Source organism: Crocuta crocuta, unplaced genomic scaffold (assembly GCF_008692635.1).
Source record: "Crocuta crocuta isolate KB4526 unplaced genomic scaffold, BGI_CrCroc_1.0 scaffold92, whole genome shotgun sequence".
In the NCBI taxonomy this organism is placed as follows: Eukaryota; Metazoa; Chordata; class Mammalia; order Carnivora; family Hyaenidae; genus Crocuta; species Crocuta crocuta.
In genome coordinates this window covers 2,608,000-2,631,458 of record NW_027528804.1, presented here as the reverse complement: position 1 = coordinate 2,631,458, position 23,459 = coordinate 2,608,000, and the positions used below count along the sequence as shown (strand labels likewise).

Here is a 23,459-nt window from a genome sequence, read left to right as displayed (position 1 = left end):
TTAGACCCTGACCCTGCCTTCTGTATGCAGTTAGGCTTGTGGACTCCTGGAGCAGAAATTGGTTCAAGAACTGGAAGAGTCCTGTCTTTGTAACTCTTCCCTGAAGTGACTGCATGCAGATTGTTTGAATGAGTTCTTTAGAAAGGGTGAGTAAACCCAAGGTCAGGGGCATCATGGCAGAGCAAGAATTTGTTTCCTAACCTCTCCCAGACAGTGCCTCTCTGTGGAGAGGCTCACCATCTTCTACCTGTTACAGAAACAAGAGCCTGGGAGAAGGTGTGACAGGTTATGCTGTGTCTGTTCTTGCCCTGGGCAGCCTCACAGCCTCTGTTTAATCCTGTTTCATTGGCTCAATAAATCTGGTGTGCAGGTGGGGGTAGGGAAAGGTATGTGTCACCTTTTATCACCTGAAGTGATGATACCTCAAAGGGATCTTAGCTGCTTGGAATCTAAAGGTTCTTATATGTTTCCTTTTAAAAAATCAGCCTCAGTTTTAGCTATAATTTTGCAAATACAGAAACACACCTGGACATTTTATTTTGCTTGGCTCATAAACTTGGACAGTCACAGAGCTAATGGAAAAGCCAGAAATCCACATAGCCCTTTTAGCTGATTATTATATTGGTATCCATATTTTGTCGCTGATCAGTAACTAGTGTGTGTCCTAGTGAGAACTTTTGTTTCAATTGCTGTTCTCCTGTATTCTGCATGTGACCATGAAGTTAGAACTGTGCACCTGAGGTCTCCCCTGTAACGGATATCACATGTGAGGTGTGTAAGCTACCTCAGGTCTGAGCCATCTTCCATTTATGAGAAAGCTTTCCAAGTATAGTTGACCCTTGAGCAACATAGGGTTTAGCTGTGTGGGTCCACTATTAGGATTTTTTTGGTATATACAGTAGAGTACTGTAAATGTATTTTGTCTTCCTTATGACTTTCTTAATACTGTCTTTTCTCTAGCTTGCTTTATTGTAAGAACACAGAATATAATATATACAATACACAAAATATGTGTTAATTCCATTTATGTTTTTGGTAAGGCATCTGGTCAACAGTAGGCTATTAGTAGTTAAGTTTTGGGGGAGTCAAAAGTTACATGGATTTCTGACTGCACAGGGTTTGGTGCCCCTCACCCCCATATTATTCAAGGTCAATTGTGTAAGTTCTAGTTCATTTTATAGATCTCATACGAAAGGCCTCTCGACCCCTCCCTGCTGGTTGCTTTTAAGAGGAACTATTAGGAGTTGTGATTGAAGTGCTGAGAGTTGAAATTTGCAAAATTGGAAGAAATTCCTTCTATTTGAACTTAAAACCACATTCCTCCATCTCAACAGCTTGCACTGTGAATTCTGGACATGATACCTCCCCTTTACACCCTGACCCCTCCTCTGTCCCCTTTTCCCTTCCAGCCATCTCTTTGGAAGTTGTTCAGAGATGCAGTGCTTTGTGGGGAAAGATCTTTTTTCTGAAATAGAGGCATTTTGATATATATTTTAGCTTGTGGATTAAGCATACCAGACATGCCAACAGGGCACAGAATTCATAGATTCTCGAAAGTGTCTAATTGTATCTGAGCAACTGCCTTGAATTGTCATCTGTTGGCGTGTTCTGCAGTCTACATTTGCCAGAAGTGTTTGTGGTAATGGTGGTTTTATTTCACTCAGAGAATTTTGTGTTTATAGGAAAAGAACACTTTGAGATTTAGATAACCTTTTCTGTTACCTTTTTAATTGGTTTTTTTCAGTGTTTTGTTTATGTTTTTTTTCAGGTGTACCATATAGTGATTCAACATTTCTGTACATTACAAAATGCCCACCATGATTAAGTATAGTTACGATCTGTCACCATACAAAGCTATTACAATATTATTGACTACGTTTTCGATAACTCTTATAAATGAATATTTATATTTGATACAATTGTAGCAGTTTCTTACAATTACTAATAAGTGTAACATTTCTGCTGCCATGCCACTGATTTCCTTCTTCATGAGTACGTAGTAAAAAGGACCTTTGGTACATTGAGCGCCTGGGAGCAGAATTATTTATGAGAAAATGCTACCTAGGTGTCAGGTCTGGGCTCAAAGTACTGCCTGTGGCATGTTTGATTTAACAGCTTGAGCCTCCGTTTCCTCATTTGTAAGGTGGATTGTTAAAGACGTAAGAATGCCAGGAGGTAATGTCCAGAATGTTTCGAGCCCTCAACAAATGTGGGTCCCTGCCCCTGTAGACTCTTCCCCCGCTGCCCAGTGCCTGGAATCCTGACAAGTCAGACGCAGCTAGATCACGGGCAGGAAAACCCTGACTGCTTTGCCCTGCTTATCTCTTAACTTTACTATTTCTAGAATATGGAGGAAAGTGGAAAATGCTTCATTACTTTGCTCGACATTTCTTTGCTCCACTGCTGCCAGTGGGATTTGAGGATCAAGATGTGCTTTTCATCTATGGTGTTTCAGACCTTCACTCTGACTGTAAGGCAACACTCACTGTAAGTTTGCGTGGAGGTTTTGTTTTGTTTTGTTTTGTTCTCTTTAAGACAGAAGGAGAGGTTTTGATTATTTCTTGAGTATTTGGTTATAATTCTTTAGGGAAGAAGAAAAGAGAAAACAGTGCTAGGCAAAAGGAGAGGGTAGACTCTCAAAGAAGTTTTGGAGCACTGGGTGACTCAGCTGGTTCAGCGACTGACTTCGGCTCCGGTCATGATCTCATAGTTTGTAGGTTTGAACCCCACGTTGGCCTCTGTGCTGACAGCTCAGAGCCTGGAGCCTGCTTTGGATTCTGTGTCTTCCTCTCTGGTCCTCCCCCACTCATGCTCTGTCTCTGTCTCTCAAAAATAAAAAAAAAATGTTAAAAAGTTAAAAGAAAAAAAAAAAAAAGAACCTCAAAGAAGTCCTGGGAGGCTGCAGTTTGGAGGACGCCGCAAATAGGTGCCAGTTGTAGAATAATGACAGTGCACCAGGTCGTGTGTCTTCCATGGATTACTTTGTTTAATTCTCACAACTGCCTGTGAAGCCAGTGCTGTTATTATTCTCATTTTATGTGTGGGGAAACGGAGCCTTTGAGAAGTCGAGTCACTTGCTCAGCTACATGGTCGTACATGGTAGAGCTGATGGAGCCCTGTTCAATCCAGGGTTCATGGGCTCTTAACCAGTTCTGCTGTTCTGACTTTCATCTCCTATTACTGGTATTCTCTGAAAAAAAAAAAAAAAAAAAGAAGGTAACCAAGAATGTTTGGTTTTGCTCTGCCTTGTTTCTTCCCAGGTGAGAGTCCACACCTGGAGTTCCCTGGAGCCCTTGTGCTCCTTCGAGACCGAACATTTTGTCATGGAAGCCGGGAAGGCCATTCTCGTGTACGAGGAGCTGGTGCCTGCGTTGTTGGGGCGCTGTGGGAACTGTACCCGGCAAAGCTGTGTGGTTTCCTTTTACATTTCAACGGACAGCCAGCTCCTGAGCCCAACCAACTATCACTTCCTGTCTTCTCTGAATGAGACCGTGGGGCTCCAGAAGGCACACGTCACCGTAAGTACCAGGGGCCTGGGGTCACGGCGTCCTTGCAGACCTGCCCTGCTTTGGGGGCAAGCATCCTGCATCCTGCATTTTGCAAAATTCTTCCTTGGTGCTGAGTTTACCTAGGACGTGGGGAAGGTTAGCCTCTTTCCACTAGAAGCAAAGACCAAATGACTTTTCTTCTACCTCAGTGTTTGTCAAAGTTTAGGGCTCCTGCCATCCTGCTATCCCGTGAGCCCTCTGTAGTGGGGCCAGAGCAGAGTGGGAGGCGGCGGTGGGAGTCATTACAGCTGATGGCTCTCTCACTGACTGCATTCCAGGCTCTGTCCCCAGGCTCTACTGCTTTGTCCCCGAAGTATGAGGTGCTGCATTGACACTCTAGCAAACCTGTGGAGAGGGGAGGAGTAACGTGCTACAGCCGGAAAACCCCAGCAGGAGCATGCTGATTTTGAGTCTTTAAGTAGAGTCTGTGATTTGTTTTTAATGTTTAGTTTTGAGAGACAGAGACAGAGCATGAGCGGGAGAGGGGCAGAGAGAGCAGGAGACGCGGACTCCAAAGCAGGCTCCAAAGCTGCCAGCATGGTGCCCGACGCGGGGCTTGAACCCACGAGCTGTGAGTTCATGACCTGAGCCAAAGTTTGATGCTTAACCGACTGAGCCACCCAGGGCCCCAAGTCTATGAAGTTTTTAAAATTTCCCTCAGGGGTACCTGGGTAGCTCATTTGGTTCAGCGTGGGACTCTTGCTTTCAGATCAGGTCATTAACTCATGGTTCGTGGGATCAAGTCCAAGGCTGGGCTCCACACTGAGCGTGGAGCCTATTTAAGATTCTTTCTCCCCCTCTCCCCCTCCCCCCTCTCGAAATAAGAAAAAGAAATTCCCTTTACTCTCTTTGATTTACTGCTTCAAAGTAACTTAATCATCAAATTTATAATTGCCAAGAAAAAAAAAAAAGGGATGACCAGGACGTGTTGTTATAAAAATTGTGAGCTGGAGAACGTGGAATGTGTGTACTTGATTTAAAACCTTTCCTACCCTCTCCCCTACACACAGTAATTAAATGTATTCTAGAAAGTTTTATTCTCTAATTTTCATGAATTTTAAACTTGTTTTACACCTTACTTCATTGAGAATGCTTAAGTGAGAGGGGTTTTTTTGCATTTACTTAGCTTTTTAAAAAATTTTTTTTAGCGTTTTATTTATTTCTGAGAGAGAAAGAGAAAGAGAGAGAGCGAGCGTGAGAGAGCATGAACAGAGGAGGTTCAGAGAAATAGAGGGAGATACAGAATCTGAAACAGGCTCCAGGCTCTGAGCTGGCTGTCAGCACAGAGCCTGATGTGGGGCTCGAACCCATGAACCATGAGATTATGACCTGAACTGAAGTCGGATGCTTAACCGACTGAGCCACCCAGGTGCCCCTAGACCTTTTTAAGAGAGAGAAATTGCATGAGCATGGTAAGGGGAGAGAGAGCAAGACACAGAAAGAGAGAGAGAGAGGGAGGGAGAGGGAGTCTTAGCAGGCTCCACACTCAGTGCAGAACCCAACGTGAGGCTTGATCTCATGACCATGAGATCATGACCTTAGCTGAAATGGAGAGTCAGATGTTTAACTGACTGAGCCACCCAGGCATCACTCATTTATTTAGAAATAATCATATAAAAACTCAGTCTTTGAACTGAAAACATATCTTTCTTAATAGTGAAATATTCACATAACAAAATGCAAATTATCTGTAACTACTGATGCGGAACAGCTATGGAGGGGATTATATATATTTACGTAGCTTCTTTCCAGAAAAAAAAAATGAACGAAACCAAAAACTATGTAGCAGATAAATTTGCAGTCTCTAGACTTAGGATTTTGAAATCTTTTTCTCTTTGCTAAGCCAGGCCTTCATGAGCCTGGGACAAGTGGGTATGGGGGAGAAGCTGTTCCTTTGTCCTACCTCATTTGGATTTCAATGAGACTTCCCTTCCTAAAGGGATATAGTAATAGTAACTATAGCTAACATTTACTGCAGGCTTAATACAGGCCAGGCTCTTGGGTGTGCTATCACCTGTAGGATGCCGGGAAATTGTTTTCCATGTCTCCCTGAAGCCAGGGTACAAGCTCGAACCTGGACTCTGCAGTCAGATAGAGATGAGACTTCTGATCGGAAGAAGGCAATACCAGGGAGCAGGCACAGTGCAGCTTCTGGCTTTGGCTTTGGCGCATGAGTAGCCGGGGCCTCGTGGCAGCCATGTGGGCCGGCTGGGGCCAGCTGTGTGAACTGCATGCCTGGGACAGCTTTAGGGTCTTCACCGAACAGCAGGGTGGCATGATTTGGGAACGTAACATCTCGCTTCTGTCCTGAATCTCTGACCCTCCGAGAGAAACCTAATCCATTTTCTTAAGTGTCTTTTCTGTTTCCTCCAAAGTAGGTTTTTTGTTTATAACTCAGAACCCTGCATGATGTGTAAGGCCAAAATGACATACAGTAAAAATGGCGCCCTGAAATTCTGTATGCGACACGTAACGTGTAACGTCATCCCTACCGTGTGGCGTGTCTGCATGTTGTGAGGGGTCATGTTTCATGGCAGATGCACAGCTTTAAATGCCAGATCAAACTCAGCCGCAGGCTCACCCTGAGAACTTCACAAACCCCTACCCTCCGGGGCGCAGCCCAGCCTCGCCTCACTTAGCATGTACTAATTGGCTAGTTAATGACAGGACTGAAATTGCACTTTCCTTTGCTGATATCGTGTGGGATTCGCACATGTTAAAAGTGCTAATGATGTGATTTTATGGTGCCAGGCAATAAGAGAGAGAAAGCTCCAACGGTAGAGCTTTTGTAAGTGCCTGGCAGGCGGCTGTCTAGATTGCGGGATCTTTTCAGAAGACCAGCTTCATGGTTGTGCCCTGTAGCCAGCGCCACATATATCCTGAGAAGGTTGTTCCAACTTCCTAGCCCTTATGCAAAACTGTTCCTCCCTTGATCCCCTGAGAAAAACTGTGAGAGACACAAAGCTTTGAGCTTCTTGTGAAATATTCTTAATAATCGGACACTACATATATCTACACTTGGTTTGAGATTACAGTTTGGTAATTTCCCACAGCCTTAAATAAATTTCCATGGTTTTTTGTTTTTTGTGTTTTTTTAGTGTCTGACACAGTGCATGAAATTTAAGACTTTGGCAACTGCAGGACCCAAGTTGTAGCGAACGTGCTCCTTGATGGGCCACAGAAATGTTCTGATAGGTATTGTGTATAGAACAGATAGGTGTCCCCTCATCATTCGCTTAATTTATCTTTTTCTCTCAGGCTATCATCTCTCAGCAAGGTGAAACCTTTGTGTTTGATCTGGAAACCTCGGCTGTGGCTCCCTTTGTTTGGTTAGATGTAGGAAGCATCCCTGGGAGATTCAGTGACAATGGTTTCCTCATGACTGAAAAGACACGGACTATATTATTTTACCCTTGGAAACCCACCAGCAAGAGTGAATTGGAGCAGTCTTTTCACGTGACTTCCCTGACTGATACCTACTGAGGAGTTACAGGTTGTATTTTCAGCGGACACTGGAATAAAGCATTTCAAAGGCACCGACTGAAGCTGAAGACAACCAGAGATGAGTTGAAGAGGCGGAGAAATGTGTCTGCTTACTGCCACACATCTGATTCATCACTCTGTGCAGAGTTTGTACAGAGCATTCTTTCGGGAAAGGTTGTTTACTCAGGTGATGTCCTCCAGCAAGGCTGTGCATCGGTGTTCCTCTGTGCTCAGACTGTAGTTTGAGCCCTGCCCCCACAGCTTTAGTACTCCATGACCCAGTTATAACCCAGCCGCCGCCTCCTACCCAGGAAAGGAAGTCTACACATAAAGTCCTCTCAGGGAATCACAGGATCATGATGACCATTGCGGTATCTGTGGAGCCAAATGTGGAAGGTTGTGAGGTCACGTAGGCCTCTCCTAGTTAGCTTTGAGAAATAATGAATAATCACAATGAAGCTGCTTTGTTATTATTCCCTGAGGAAATGGAGGTTCAACTGTCACAACAGAAAGAGATTTCTGGGTAGTAGTTACACTGGTTGTTGTTGCTGGAAAGTTTGGGGTGGTGTTGACTGTTGCCATTCGATTACTTTTTTGGGTAGGGTTCTTTTTCCCTTTGTGAGTTTTGTTATAAAATACTGTTTTGACAATAACAGCTTCTTTTTTCAAAGGCCATTTAGAGTGATTCTCCTTTGAAAAATAAGCTCACATTGAAATGGACATCACTGTGGTCACTCTGGAAACTTCTGCGTGTCATATGCAGTCACCTGTAATTATGTCTGGGTTGTAGGTGTGGCTAAATCCAATGAACTTTCCAATTCAAAGGCTGTGAGTTAGATTTACATTTGTTGACCTTGCCAGCAAAGTGGTGTTTCTTTTAGCTTGGGTTTCAATCATTTTTATTAATATTGATTAATTATAAACTGCTGTAAAATTGTTTTATTATGCATGATCACGTTTATAAATTATATTGATAAAGACGCAAATGGGTCAAAATGTTAATAGGTGAAGGTGTGTAGAAATTCTTTTGTACTGCTTTTGCAACCTTTCCACAAGTTTGAAACTACATCAAAAAATAGATGTTACATAAATTGCATTGACAACATGATATTTCATCTGTGGTTTATTTAATCATTCCATAAACATTCAGTTGTGCCCAATATAGTGGTGGGCATGAATTTCCCTTTACGTCCTGCCAACTTCTTATTCTACTTGATAAACTGGGAGAGTTTGAAGAATCTAGATTGAGATATTTGAAGGGTTTTCTCTGGGAAGAATCATGTAATCGGTTATGGAATGGACTGGCAATGAGAGTTTGGCTAAAAATCAAGACTAATTAGGTGCACCCGGGTGGCTCGGTCGCTTTTGCCGCCAACTTCCACTCAGGTCATGATATCATTGCTCTGGCACTATAGTTCGAGCGCTGCATCGGGCTCTGTGCTGACAGCTCAGAGCCTGGAACCTGCTTCAGAATCTGTCTCCCTCTTTCTCTGCCCCTCCTCCACTGGCACGTGTTCTCTTTCTCAAAAATAAACATTAAAAATTTTAAATTGAAAAAATAAAAATAATAACATCAAGACTACTTAGATAATAGATTTGGCTTTAAGATGTGAGAAGATTTGGGCCACTGAAGTTCAGTGACTAAGAGGAAAATAATTGCAGGCAATCCGGACTTCTCTTTCAATATCTAGGAATCTCCTCATTTTATGTATTGAGTTATTTATATATATATATAAATTATATATATTTATATAAAATATANAAGCTTTTTATTTGGTTAAATAATTTTCTATTAAATAGAATAATATAAGTTATTCTATTTAAAAATTAAATAATTTTCTTGTCACTGTTGAAATCCTGTTTTATCTAACTGTTGCTGGAGGACAGGGACACTCCTCCCCATAAAACTGAAGAATTTGCTAGGCTGGGTGCTCTGTGGGGTGGGCTTTGAAATGCAGGAGCCATAATTTAGATCATAATTCTGCCCTTACTAGCTCAATCTAGTTACTCAACTCTGTGTTCAGTTTTCCATGCTGTGAGATGGGAATAATTATGTTTACCCTGTAAGTTTGTTTTGAAGAATACATGTTAAATTTAGCTGAAGGGCATGGCCCAGTGGCGGCGCATAATGAGGGCTCTGTAAACGTAAGCACCATCCTGGAAGGTGAGAGAAGCCAGGGCTTCGATCTACACTGACAGGGGCTGCAATCCGGGTTCTGAGGCTTAGTGGTTGTGTAACCGACCTGCTCTTTAGCTCATCTGTGAAATGCGTATAATAATCTCTAGCCTTCAAAGGTAGTTGTGTGGACTAAACAACTATTTATTTGGAGCAAAATAAATGCTCAATAAATGGTGGCTGTACTTGACTTTCTTTAGCATCGTAATGATTTTTACCCAATTAACACATGAGGCAAGAGTAAAACTGAAGCAAATAAAGGCAAATGTCTTCCAGATATATTTTTAAGAGGGGAAAAAGATATCAGAAAACAGTGAATTTATAAAGGAAGAATAAATGAATGAAGAGACATAACTATATGCTGACAACAACTGATAAAAGGAGAGAAATACGCTATATACACATAAATTCTGTAGGAGAATGATAACATCAGAAACGTTCTTCCACAGCTCACGTGTGGCTCTGTGGTTAGTCATTTGTGCCATTTTAATAGAGTTTATTTTGCCACATTTACTGGATTAGAGTTTGATGTACTTGCTCTTGGCTTTGGATTTCCGAGAAGAGTTTTCTGTTCGTAGCTTTGCAAACATTAGTAGGATGGAAAGAGTAGGATCCGGTCCTTCTGCCGCGCTGGATGCAAAGCACATTCCACAGAGCGTGAGATGAAGAGAGGTCAGTTCACAGGATTCCATCTTCTCATTTGAGAACGGAGAGGACAATAAAAATGGTAATTTCCTCATTCACATTCACTGTAACTCTTCTTTATTTATTTATTTTTTCTTACTTGTCTTTTCATTGTAAGCGGTTTTCAAACCATGAGAAGTCACTTGGAAAATAAATAGGAAGATTGTTTTCTCTGTTGGAATGAAAGTGAACTGGAGCGCAGGAGAAATAAAACTGTGTTTCCCACGCATTCCCAAAGTGACAGAGACCTCAACAGAAAGGGTAGTCGCGGGCTCCCAGACATGAAACTTACTCCCCAACTTGGTAAGATTTAGGGACAAAAACAAGTAGATATTATTTGTGCATGAAATCCAAAGCATTTCAAAATATGCCCAGAGTCTACTTGGACGGTGATTGTAATCTTAATCAATTCAATAAGCGCGTAAAATCCGAAGGGCTGTGCAGAAAACAGATTTAATAATGTTCTCAAGCGAATGGGGGAAATTCTTGTTTTCTAATTGACTTATCAGAGGGCATGGACCTGTGTGATACTGTACAAACCCCTAAAAGTCACAGACAGATCCAACATTATGACATATCTATGTTCTGACTCTAAGGACTGTGTGACTTAAGAATTAATTCGTATATTTAGCAAGCATTTATGGAGGGGCACTCTGAGCTTCAGGCACTGTCCTTGTCCCTGGGGGGATTGCAGGTAAAAAAAAGGCAGACCAGTTTCTTCTTTGCATGGGCTGTCCATTGTACAGGTGTTTTCAAAAACCAACCTCTGTGCTTCAGAGCCCAAATATAATGCAAACGCAGTGTTTGGGATAAAGAACAATAACTGGGCAAGGAGTCTGCAGCAGGCTCTGGCCTTCAACACTGCAAGCCCCCCACCCCTAGGAAGGGGATGGGGGGTGGGTTTATAGGGAAATACAAGATCTAGCCGGTTTCGACAGGAATTCTGTATGCTGCCAGCGTTCTTAGTCCAGTTAGTCGTTTTTGGGGTGGCGCTGGCTTCCTAAAGCAAAAGGTTAAGAGGGAGGAGGTGAGCTTTACAGAAGAGAAGAAAAAGGTTATTTTATTATTTTTTTCAGTGTATTAGGACCTATTTATTTATTTATTATTTAAACCAAAGTTAGTTAACCTATATTAAGGGCACCTGGGCGGCTCAGTCGGTTGTGCATCTGACTTTGGCTCACGTCATGATCTCAAGTTCGTGAGTTCGAGCCCCACATCAGGCTCTGTGCTGACAGATTCTGTCTCCCTCTCTCTGTGCCTCTCCCACTCATACTCTGTCTCACTGTCTCTCAAAAATGAATAAACATTAAAACAAATTAAAAAAACCCCCACAGTTAACATATAGTGTAATTATGATTTCAGGAGTGAAATTTAGTGATTCATCACTTACATAAAATCAAGCTCTGCTGAAGCATCAGTGCAGCCATTTTGATTTTTGTTCAACTGTATGCTTTTAAGTGGTTTCAGGGGGAGACAGACAATAAGCAGGTAGATGAGGCTATTTCAGCTGGGGACAAGTCCTGTAAAGTTACTGCGGCAGTGATGGGGAGCACTGTTATGTAAGGCCATCTTGCTCAACACTTTCAGAAGACATTTTTGAAAGTTTATGATAAAAAACACATAAAAAAAGTTTTTCAACTGAGTAAAGAGTCTTAAAAGACCTTACTGTAAAGGCGCCTGGGTGGCTCAGTTGGTTAAGCGTCCGACTCTTGACTTAGGCTCAAGTGATGATCTCATGGTTCGTGGATTCGAGGCCCATATCAGGTTCTGTGCTGACAGCGAGGAGCCTGCTTGGGATTCTCTCTCTCCCTCTCTCGCAGCCCCCCCCCTCCCCCCAATAAATAAATAAACTTAAAAAAAAGAGAGAAGCCAGAAGTTAAAAAAAAGAAAAAGACCTTCACTGTAATTAATACATAAGGAGGGAAAAGCACGAGACCAGGGAGTTAGCTAGGCTGGGCTCTGAGCTTGTGACTATTAAGCTGAGGCTGAGGCTAACCTGCCAAGATATCTCTGAGCCCGTGAATACGGGCCAAATAGTGGATGGGCTTTGCAGAAATAAGGGTATTGCATCACTGTGTCAGTTTTTATCACTGTCTCTCCTTCTATCTGTAGACATGGTTACTGAATCCTGCCAGGAAAGAAAAGTTTGCAACAATAATGCAGCTTAATCCCTTCGGTCGGATTCCAGCCTTTACACAGGATTTATTGAGCAACACCTTTATGCTTTAAGCACATTATGCTATGAGCATAGTACAAAGTACAGAGCTGTACAAAGGATGACAGTAACACCTAAGTGACCCAGAATTCCTGGGAAATGGGACGGCAGGACCATGGAAATTTCTGGTTAGGAACTAGTACTCATTCCTGGCTCATCATCTGTGTGAGAACAACCCTCTTGTTCTTATTCTGTTATTGTTACTTATTAAGGCTTTTGTAAAATTTACTGGATCTTGGGAGACAATTCACATATTTCTAATAGGTGGGGCAGACATTATTGATGGGCCACCCTACAGCTGGCTTCCCCTCTTCTCTGCTAATAGAGGTGACTTTGTGTCCAGCCCCAGGGACTGAATTGCAATTTGTTAGACTAATTCAATTCTCCTTTGCCAGTGACTGGTCTAGGGTGAGGCCTGTGGCCCAGTTCTGGCAAATGAAACACAAGGTGACACTTAATGTAGGGTTTGCAGGGGCAGTGGAGCGGGGGAGGGATAGGTTTTCCTGCCAGACAAGAAACAGACCTGAGGACCTGAGGAGGGACTCTGCTGTTGGGTGAAGTTGAGAAGCTGCTATGTGAGGACGCGATACTTGGAGCTGCTGCAGCCTTTTCGTGAGCTTGAGGAAACAATACTGACATGGGGGATGGGGGGGTGTCAGATGTTGAACTGTTGAGTTAACCCTGCAATCTAACTCCGGTCTTACGAAAAATAAGGCCGTATTTGTTTAATCCAGTTGTAGTCAGGTATTCTGATTTTATAACCAAAAGCATCCTAATTGATATAGCGGTTAAGGGCAAGGGCTCTGAAATCAGATATACTTATGTTTGAGTTCCAGATCTCCCACTAATAGGCTGTTCGACATTTTATATAAGTTCCTGAGTCTTTCTGTGCGGTAGTGTCTTTAAAATGAGAGTAATAAATAATAATGATAGGGAAAGCTTAATTAGATGATACATACATATGGATAGCACACACTAACTATTCAACAAATGTTAGCTATCAGGATTACCCTTTCCTCTGTGTTAAATCATCAAAGAAAGCCTAAGCACTGGGTGATGGTTGGGAACAGCACCAGCCAGGGGAGCTGCTGGGGGAGAGGGGGCAGCAGTGGCACCTGGAAGGGGAGCGGTGAGTACCTTGATTCCTTCCCAGAGCCTTAAGCTCAACACCCTACCTGGTCATCCTGAAGTTACAATGGTAGAAAGTGAGGGTCAGGTCATACAAGTCCTATTTGGCCAGCAGATGATTTTGTTGGCACAAAGAGTGGTTTCAAACATTGAATTACTTGGGGCTCCTGAGTGGCTCAGTCCATTAAGCGTCTAACTCATGATTTTAGCTCAAGTCTTGATTTAGCAGTTTGTGAGATGGAGCCCTATATTGGGGTCTGCATTGACAGCACGGAGCCTGCTTGGGATCCTCTCTCTCTGCCGCTGCTCTCTCTCTCTCTCTCTCAAAATAAATCGATAAATTAAAAAAAAAAACATTTTAAAAAAGTTGAATTACTTGTTACTGTTTAAAAAAAGGAACATTCTGGGACGCCTGGGACGTCGGTTAAGTGTCTGACTCCTGATTTTGGCTCAGGTCGTGATCTCATGGTTTGTGAGTTTGAGCCCCACATCTGGCTCTGCGCTGGCAGTGCGGAGCCTGCTTGGAGTTTTCTGTCTCCCTCTCTCTGCCCCTTCCCTGCTCATCATCTCTTTCTCTCAAAAATAAATAAACAAATAAATAATAAACATTTTTAAAAAGGGAATATTCCATGTAAAATCTAAATCTATCTCTCTCTGATCTTGTAATGATATAAGAAAAGAAAGCCACTATTTGCTTAATCCACTCCTAGTCAGTTATTCTTATTTTGTAATTAGAAGCAACACAGACAGGCATGGGCCTGGAGGTAAGACATAACCGGGCCTCGGGGAGGGTGGTGTGGGCGCCTGGGTTTTCTTCCCGCCGAGGGACTCCTGGCCAGCAATGCCCTGCACTTGGATGTCTCCAGTAAGAAAGGCTGTGGAGGCCCGACTCACCCTCCACAGGGGGGTGAAGGAAGAACCCTGCTCATTTATCATGGGAAGCCAGCCCAAGTTGGTTGCATGCTTCCCGATCCGTATTTTTCGTCCTTGAACAAAAAGATTTTTAGCTCATCAAACTTGCAGATACAACCGAACTAGATTTTGCCTTGCTAAAGATCCAGATCGTGTGCGGGCACGCGCATGCGTGTGTGTGTGTGTGTGTGTGTGTCTGTGTAGACTATGTACACAAATAAGGCCCGCATGTAGTGCAGTGGCTACAGGCGCATGCTCTGATATTGAACCTCCAATATGCAAATTTGGCTCCAACACGACTGAACTTGACGAATCACTTAAGATCCACACCTCTGTTTCCTTATCTTTAAGATGGGCTTAACAGTAATGAGTAGCTCAAAGGTCTGTGAGGATTGAGGAAGGTGCAGTTCAATGTCTAGCATTGAGCAGGAAATGCTGGCTCATTCTCTAAAAGTAAGGATGCCCTGACTGGAATGATCAGGCTTAAGGGAGTCTACCTTGTTCTTGCCCAAAGAAAAAACCAATTTAACTCTTCTAGTAAGGAAATATAATCATCAGGCTTCGGTGACCTGAAATGAAGGGAAAGCATTCAGGCAGGAAGCCCAAGAAGTTTCTAATTCCCTCTTCTTGTAAGGCTCTTTCCATTTTTATTGAAGTAAAAAAAAAAGGCGAGGAGCAAGAGGCATGCCAGCTGTTGCATGATTGTGCAAAATCCGGCTCCTTCCAGCAGAGGCCTCCTGTGCACCGGAAGTGAGGCTGGCGGTGGCCGAGGGGACAGCCGCGGGCCAGGGCACCGGTTTCCCGGAGGCTTCCCCGGAATAAGGCAGGGAGGAGGCTCCGGGAAGGGTTTGCGGGGCCTCATAATGCCGGATGCCAGTGCCCCCAGATCCCGCAACAGTTTTTCTTCAAGGAAAGAAAGAAAGTGAAGGGAGGGGGGAGGGGAAGGGAGAAAGCCGAGGGGAGAAAGGGAGAGAAAGCGAGAGAGAGAAAGAGAGAGAGAAAGGAAGGAGAAAGGGCGAGAGAAGCAGGAAGAGAAGCAAAGAGAGAAAGGAGGGAGGGAAGAAAAAAAGGAAAGATGGGAGAGAGGGAGGCTGGAGGGATTATGATTTTCAATCCTAATTTAATTACTGCGGGTGGATGAAAACTTGGCCCGAAGCCTCCAGAAGAGGTGACGGATGGGGGAGAAGGCTCTGTAAGGGGGAGCAGCGGGGAGGGACGGAACCCCGAGTCCAGGCGTCATCTGCAGACAGACAGGAACCTTCTGGTGCGGCGGAGGGAGCGCGGGAGGCTGGCTGCGGGGGAGGCCGTGTGGGCACGTGGGTGACTCGCGGCCCACACGTTCGTTCTTGAAGCTGTAAATCTGGGCTGCTTTGCCTTTCAGGTCTAAAACGGGCCCTGGCTCCTGTAGGTGTGCGTATGTTGGTCGTCACGCAGGGGGTGCTCTGGCGGTAGGAAGCCCGGGCCCCTCCCGGATCAAAACTGGGGAGGAGAAGGCCGCTGAGGGCTGCTGGCTTCCAGCAGCGCCCGAAGATTCCCGTTTCCGGGGCGGCGCTGCCCCCTGCTGGGGAGGTCCAGGCCCCGCGTCCCACTGGCGGCGCGGGTTGACAGGGGTGGGATTTCCGGTTCTTCCGCCCCAGGAGGCCAGCTTCAGACTGGGCCGGGCTTCCATACTAACGCGGGGACCTCGGTGGAGTTTGGAGGCCCCGCCGGCTGTGAATTGCTGGGGGTAGAGGAGGGGGAGACACAGGCAGGACCGGGCAGAGGGTGGAGGACCCCAAAGCAAAGGAGGTGAGAGGGACCGGAAGGAAGGCCAGGGGGTGGGCAACCGGCCTGAGCGCGTGGCCCCTCCGGAGGACCTGCTCGCAGGGACTAGAGCGCACGGAGCGTGCTCTCACGCGCTGTCACATGCGCTGCGGATGGGACCCCGCTTTCCCGCTGCTCTGTCAGCCTTCAGTGCCTGCTCCTGGCAGCGTCGCCTTCCCTCTCCTGGGCTTGCGTGACCTTCCCCTTCGGAGCAGCCACGCGTTCTGTGTTGGGGTGCAGAGCCAGGCCGAGGAGTGCAGTGTGAGCACTGAAGGCCGAGTCCAGCCCTGGCAGCTTCCACTAGATCTCCAGGTACCTCAGGGGCTTTGCCATGTCGCCAAAAAAGGGCAGGAATTAAAACCTCTCCCTGTTTACTTCTCAGATTGTTATGAGACTAAATATTTGAAAATATTTTGTAAGCGAAAGTCTGAAGCTTTTGTATTTGATTTTTTTGATAACTGTAAAAGGAACTTTATTTCAAAAGCAAAAGAGAACATTTACATTTGAACAGTGATGAAAGGATGTCCTGTGAAAAAAGTCCCTAAGATGAAGTTTCTTATTTGAGTTTCTGTAACAAAACAACTTGTGGATTCTTGCCTTAGGAGAGGGAAGGGGGGAGCCACAACAGCTTTGAAATGAGAGAATACAGGCCTTGCAGCCTGATTGTCTAGTATCCAGCATCAACTCGTAACCTACCCGGATCTTGTACATTCCCTTCATGGGCCTGGAGGTTTCATCTGACCGTCTTCAGCACCGGCCTGCTTCCTGGGCTCCAAAAAGGAACCCCAGGGTAAAGGGTTTCCAGAATTGTTTTATTTGCTATTCTTGTGGCCTGGGGAGAATATTCTTTCCCTAAGAACCCACTCCTGTTCCTTTCCCATTCATCTGAGAAATGGGAATCAAGGCCCTGACAGTTCTCTACAGATCACAAGGAAGATAAACTTGCTTGCCCCTCTCCTTGGGCAAGATCTCAAAGGCCACGGCCCCTTGACGCCCCTCAGTCTTGGCATCAACAAGCCCAAAGTCTCTTGTGTGGCATTTAAGGAGCTACAGACCATAGTGGGTGGAGAGCAGGCCTCTCCTCCAGTCAGTGCAAGACTTGGCTGTACCTTTCCCCCATCCTACTGGGTCTAATATCCTTGGTCCTCTCTAAGGATTTCCTGAAGAGAAGCTTACAGTGCCGTCTTTCATTCTTAATCCTGGGAAATGGTTTTGCTTTGGGTGATGGCCATTGACCATGTTTGCAGGGGACTTTCAGAGTGAGTGTTTGCATACACATTGGCATTAGAAAGAACATCCGGGTTCAGTCTCCTCCATCAGTTACGTAGAGAACTTTGATCTGTGCCCGACACTGGAATCTGTTCACCCAGATCAACCCCTCCTAATATTGGGAACAAAAGTTGATCACCCTATAGCTTCCCTGCTCTTAGCATCGCCATGGGACCAGTCCATTCAAAGCTCCCATTTAGGGCCGCCTGGGTGACTCAGTCAGTTAAGCTTCTGGCTCTTGATTTTGGCTCCGGTCACGATCTCACGGTTTGTGAGTTTGAGCCCCACATTGGGCTCTGAACTGGCAGTACAGAGCCTGCCTGGGAATCTCTGTCTCCTTCTTCCTCTGCCCCCCGCCCTCCCCACCCCCCCGCTAGTGAAATCTCTCTCTCTCTCTCAAAAATAAATAAATAAACATCTTTAAAAAACCCAGCAAACAAACAAAAAACAAACCCAAACTTCCATTCAAAACTCCCATATGTACTCCTCCACGCTCTTCCCCTTCCAGCTGTCTGGGACCATCAACTTCCTAGCAAGACCCTGGGAGCCATGGGCTGGAGGAAGAGGGACTGTCAGCCAGGATCATGACAAAGTAGAAGAAAGACACCCTACCCAGCCCTGTCCCTGCTGCAAGTGTGGCTATTAAACCACCTTACTGGAATCAAGAGGTCTTGCTGTTAAATACTTTATGTGTGCCTTAGTTTACTCATCTGTAAAATAGGAACAAATTTTTTTTTTTACAAATAGTTTATTGTCAAGTTGGTTTCCATATAACACCCAGTGCTCATCCCCACAAGTGCCCTTCTCCATGCCCATCCCCCCTCCCCTCCACACCCATCAGTCCTCAGTGTGTTCTCAATATTCAAGAGTCTTTCATGGTTTGCCTCTCTCCCTCTCCTTCACTATTTCCCACCTTCTTCTCCCCCTTGGTTCTCTGTTAAGTTCCTCCTAATCCTCCTATCGTGCAAACATATGGTATCTGTCCTTCTCTGCCTGACTTATTTCACTCAGCATAACACCCTCAAGTTCTATCCATGTTGCTACACATGGCCAGATTTCAAAATAGGAACAAAGGTTTTAGACAAGTAGTATGAGCTAATGAATGATGGCCACCAATTGTAGTGCCTGGCACATAATAGATGCTCACAAAATCGTTGAATAACATATCTTCATTCCTGGAGGATTGTTGTGATATTTCAATGAAATTATCATTTTGGAGAGAGAGAGATCAAGATGGAAGAGCTAGTTGATGGAAATGAAAAAACGATTTTACAGCCCCTTCCTTCCTCTCTGTTAAGAAGCTTGGACAATCCGAGAAACTAGTCATTTGTCTAGGGGAATGGAAGCAGCCTGTTGTAGATACTGTAATAATGGAGGATGACATCTGTTTAGTTTCAAGCTCCTTTTTAGCATCTTCCCCAGCCGCTGGACAAGAATTTATAGTTTCTGGGATTGGTGTTTAAATGAAGCAGCAGGCTAGGAGCACCTGGGTGGTTCAGTCGGTTGAGTGTCAGGCTTCGGTTCAGGTCATGATCTCCCGGTTCGTGGGTTCAAGCCCCGTGTTGGGCTCTGTGCTGACAGCTTGGAGCCTGGAGCCTGCTTCGGATTCTGTGCCTCCCTCTCTCTCTGCCCCTCCCCCACTCACACTCTATTGGTCCCTCTCTCAAAATAAATAAACATTAAAAAAAGTGAAGCAGCAGGCTATAGTGACAGAAGATCATAGACAGGAGATGCTCCCTATCATAGGTGTTAAAAAAGAGATGGCAACTTGGATGATTTACTTAGGTGATTTTTAAGATATTGCCTAGCTCTAAGTTCTGTGATCCTTAAGAAAGTAAACAACATCTTATTTTATTCATTAAATTTTTTTTTAATGTTTATTTATTTTTAAGAGAGACAGACAGAGTGTGAGTGGGAGAGGGGCAGAGAGAGAGGGAGACACAGAATCCAAAGCAGGCTCCAGGCCCTGAGCTGGCCGTCAGGACAGAGCCTGATGCGGCGCTCAAACCCACGAACCGTGAGATCATGACGTGAGTGGAAGTTGGACGCTTAACCGACTGAGCCACCCAGGCACCCAAAAGTAAACAACATTAAAAAAAATAGTCTCTACGTCCAACATGGGGTTCAAACTCACAATCCTGAGATCAAGAGTCACATGCTCTACTGACTGAGCCAGGCAGGCAACACCAGATAGCATTTTACTTTCACCTTCTCTTGACTTCTGGGCCTCCTCAAGCCCATTACCTGGGGAAACACAAAACAGAAAGACCATTTCTCTCAAAAGCACCAAGGAGAAAGAGATGCACCCAGTGACCTCTAGTCCATGAATAATTCACATTTAAGCATCTTAACCTGGTTTTAGAAGAAAAATGAAGTTCGATTAAAATTTAAACAACATACCCCTTTAGTGATACTCTTTTTTTTTTTGTTGGGGTGCGTTACGACTTCATCATCCTTGTACAGAATTGTATGGATTTTTTTCTTTCTCTTTTAAATATAACATCTTTCCTTCAGAGGACTTCAGACATGGTTAAAGAGTAACCTAGGGGATCAGATAGACATGGATTTGAATCCAGGGTAAATTAGTTAATTTCAGATTATCTGTTCCCTCACCATAAAGTTGGGGGGTAGGTATGTACCTCATAGGGATGGCCTGATAATTATCATCAGAAATGATTATTGCCAAAGGGATTGCACATAAATTCGCCTGGCTCCTTCCTTTCCTTTGTCTTGCTAAGACCCTGGGCTGGTTTGTGAGGCCGCACTCAGAGGTGACCAGGAAGATCCATACCACGTATAGCTACTGCAGAGGACTCAGGCGGGTCGTGACACTGCCCAGCCTGCAAAAGTCTAGGTTATGCCTGCAGAGTAAAGATGATAAAGTTCTGAGAAAGCTATTTTTACATGGCTTCCTACAGAGAGACCAGCTTTCTGGAAAGGTTTATTTCCGGCCCATTGTAGCTTTCCACCTGATCTCCTACATTCCGTCTGGTATTTATCCCCATCTGCTGGTACAATATGAGAGACACTCCTTCCTCAGAGACACGGACAGACGGGCGGGCGTTGATAGCCTTTTTGCTCAAGCACCACGCAGGGGCTCAGGCCAGCACTGAGATCTGGGAGGAGAAAGAGGAAGTTTCTGGAACAGAAGAGAAACAGGGCTTCTTATTAAAGAAGGAGAATGTTATTTTTAGTCTCGGCATGAGTTGCTTTTAGTTGTTCCTCTTGGAGTCAGCTTCTCTTTAAAGTGACTTTCTGTTATGGGAGCTGTCAGGTTAGAGACCTGGAGAATGTAACGCTCCACACAGAGAACTTAAAACATCCACTGTTATTTTACTCGTGAACCTACCATTTGCTCAGAGCTCAGCTGAACAGCTTGTCTCTACTTGAGCAGCACAGGCTAAGGCAGCGTGAAGGTTAGATGGGTGTGACAAATGGCTGGCAACTGGAATCGTCTCAAGGCTTCCCTCCCTTCTATGTCTGCTGATTGGTGCTGGCATTGGCTGTGACCTCAGTGAAAGCTGTTGGCTGAACACCTACACATGGCTCCTCCATGTGGCCACATGGCTTCCTCCACGGTAGCCGGGTTCCAAGAGGGGACCTGGGCAGAAGATGCATGGCATTTTTGGACCTAACCTCAGAAGTCACTTTGTATCACTTCTACCCTTATTATAGGCCGCCATTGACAAGGAAGGAGTGTAGGCCCCTCCCCTCGGTGGGAGGAGCGTCAGCATTCATACCCAAGACAGGAGACTTGTGTTGGCCAGTGGAGGAGTATCTGTCCAGGAATGTGTGGAGGGATGGAGGCATAGGCTTGTTGGAAAATTAAGGAGAGTAAGCTACTTTTTCTTTTACTTTAAATATACAATTTTCAAAAACTGGAAGAATTGATTGGAGCATGTGGAGAAATAGCAACGTAAGAGCAAACAGAAGTGGAATTGAAAAAATAGATTTCCTTTATTTGGGACACATGGTGACATGAACAACCCAAACTGGCATTACACCAGACAACAAAGTCTTGCTTAGAAAGGCCTCCTCTATTTCAAGATTATTCACCCATAATTTCTAGTATTTCTATGGTTTAATTTTTGATATGTTTGCAAATCATTTTGATAAAAGGAGGGAACTTAGAGTTCAGATTTTCTTCCAAGTGATTAACCAGTTGGAACATACACTTACTGATTAACGTCTTTCCTTATTGGTTTGAAATTTATTACATCCTAAATTCCAATCTGTTTTGGGGTCTACATCTGGACTCCATTATTTTAACCTGCTTTCATATCCTACACCCAGATAATTCTCTAACCCATGAGCTCTGGAGCTAGACAGACCTGGCTATAAACTCAGAAGCAGCTTAGCCACTGCCTACTTGAATTCTTGGGCCTCAGTTTCCTCCTCCGTAAGTTGGGGGTAATTCTCTATACCTGACTGGGTCATTTTCAAGATTGCATGACTTCATGTGTGGTGCAAAAGTGGAAGAGTGTTCGTGACCAGCCCTGTGTGGGTTGGGCTCTCTGGATACTGGCTCTGAGATGGACCTTCATGAGCGGGGTGTGTATTTGGGGGTGCTCCAGGATCAACGCCTGTGGCGGGCCAGGGTAGGAGGCAGTACTGGGCAGGGGGAAGACCTGTGTGGCGACGTGGGCCCAAACAACAGCCCAGACAGCGAGAAGGGGCTCTGGAGCACAGACTGCCCTTCAACACTGTCCTGGGCTGATGAGCGTTACTACGCCACGTCAATCAGTGTTACTTGGGGCCATCAGGGAAATGAGTGTGACCTGGGTGAGGCGGCTGTCTGTAGCTGAAGCAACTCCCAAAGGAACTGACGTGTAGAGGCCTTTTGCTGAGTGTGTTCCCAGCGGCCGGGTTGGACGTGTCCTTTGTTAGAGGCTTTCCTGGTTGCCTGTCACGGAGTTCACCACAGCACCTCATTCAAATGCTTTTCATTTCTTCTCTCCCTTATTTCCAAGTCTCTGAGTGAAGAGCAGGTCAGCAGAGAATCACGCTGGAAGGCTGCCTGTCCCGGACCCTCTGTTAGACTAAGGCCAAAGTACTTTATGCGTCTGAGAGGCCCTGGGAACATTCGGAGGAGTGAAGAGGAAGGGTTTTGCATGGGCTGGAGTAAGGTGAGGTGATACAGCCTCAATGAAAGGGGCCAAGCAAGGATTCGACAAACCCAGAGCTTTCACCTCACCATAAAACACTTCTCTTTCGATCATTTATTTGTGTTGTTCGTTTCTGGGGAAATGCGGGAGAATGCGGACGTGATAACCAGGCTGTGGAACGATTCCGTGATTACAGGGAATCATCTCAGAAAAGTATTTCTGGTGATCAAACAAAATGAGGTCATCAATTTGCTTTTCCTTTTATTATAAAAGTAAAATAAAAAATAGCATTTATAAATTCAACATTTTTTCCTTTAAAGTATTTGATCTAAAAAACATATTTACAATAGCAAAATGCAGAAAAGGGGGAAAATACCATTTTCAGCACTGATTGTAACCATGTTTAAATATTGACATGTACATATTTTTTTTTTCAAATCATATAGATAACCCCGTTAGAAAAAGCAGTAAGCCTTTTTTTTATAATACACTGGTGACTCTCATTTAAAAATATTCCTTTTCTTAATCCTTAATCTGAACGCTCGGCCGTACCGCGGACGGCCAGAAATAACACCACCAGGTGGAGACCTGGACACCTTTTAATGGCAGCGGGGGCGCAGCGGAAGGACAGCAGCAGTGACCGCGGGAAGCAGCCGGTAAAGCTCAAGAAGCGAACTGGCCCGCGAGGAGGCGTCAGCCCGGCTCGCCGCGAGCGCTCGGGCGGCTGGAAGTGGACCGGACCAACCTTCGTGTGAGAACCCAGACAGGAAGCCGCCTTCGGAAGGCCTTGGGGGGAACCCCGAGGGATCCGGGCAGGCCGGTGTTCTCTGAGCACGTGCGGGGGCCCTTGGCCTCCTCCTCTCGGACAGCGTGGTGGAACTGCAGAGCTTTGGTTGAAGGGGTGCGGGCCGCCGCCGGGGGGGAGGGGGGGGCGCTAGATTTTGCCTTCGATAGGTCCTTCCCGCGCGTACTCGCGGGGCACTTTGTTAAGAGTCAGCAAGGAGCCGCCGCCGGTCAGAGACTCTGTAAAGCTGAGTTTGCGGAAGGAGGTCTCCACGCCGCTGTCACAGATGCTGTCGTCCCGGGCCTCGTCTGGGGGAGGAAGCACAGATTCACTGGGGTGCGGCCGGGAAAAG

At 45.1% G+C, this 23,459-nt stretch overlaps 2 protein-coding genes across 5 annotated transcripts in view; one reads left to right on the top strand and one right to left on the bottom strand.

Annotated features, from left to right (window-relative positions):
* The window catches only part of MANBA (mannosidase beta), a 128,424-nt gene extending 106,008 nt beyond the window's left edge, over positions 1 to 22,416 (top strand). For 2 of the 3 annotated variants that reach the window (XM_077755755.1, XM_077755752.1), the window contains 3 exons: positions 2,345 to 2,487; positions 3,261 to 3,518; positions 6,807 to 8,139. In XM_077755755.1, coding sequence (XP_077611881.1) covers positions 2,345 to 2,487; positions 3,261 to 3,518; positions 6,807 to 7,031 — 626 coding nt within the window. In that variant the 3' untranslated portion in view covers positions 7,032 to 8,139. Of the gene's footprint in view, positions 1 to 2,344; positions 2,488 to 3,260; positions 3,519 to 6,806; positions 8,140 to 22,188 lie in introns of those variants that run through there. The other variant, XM_077755754.1, reaches the window with a different exon arrangement.
* A 143-nt stretch (positions 22,417 to 22,559) lies between these two features.
* The window catches only part of NFKB1 (nuclear factor kappa B subunit 1), a 115,644-nt gene continuing 114,744 nt past the window's right edge, over positions 22,560 to 23,459 (bottom strand). For both annotated transcript variants that reach the window (XM_077755750.1, XM_077755751.1), the window contains exon 24: positions 22,560 to 23,415. In XM_077755750.1, the coding sequence (XP_077611876.1) occupies positions 23,258 to 23,415 (158 nt within the window). In that variant the 3' untranslated portion in view covers positions 22,560 to 23,257. The remainder of the gene's footprint in view (positions 23,416 to 23,459) is intronic.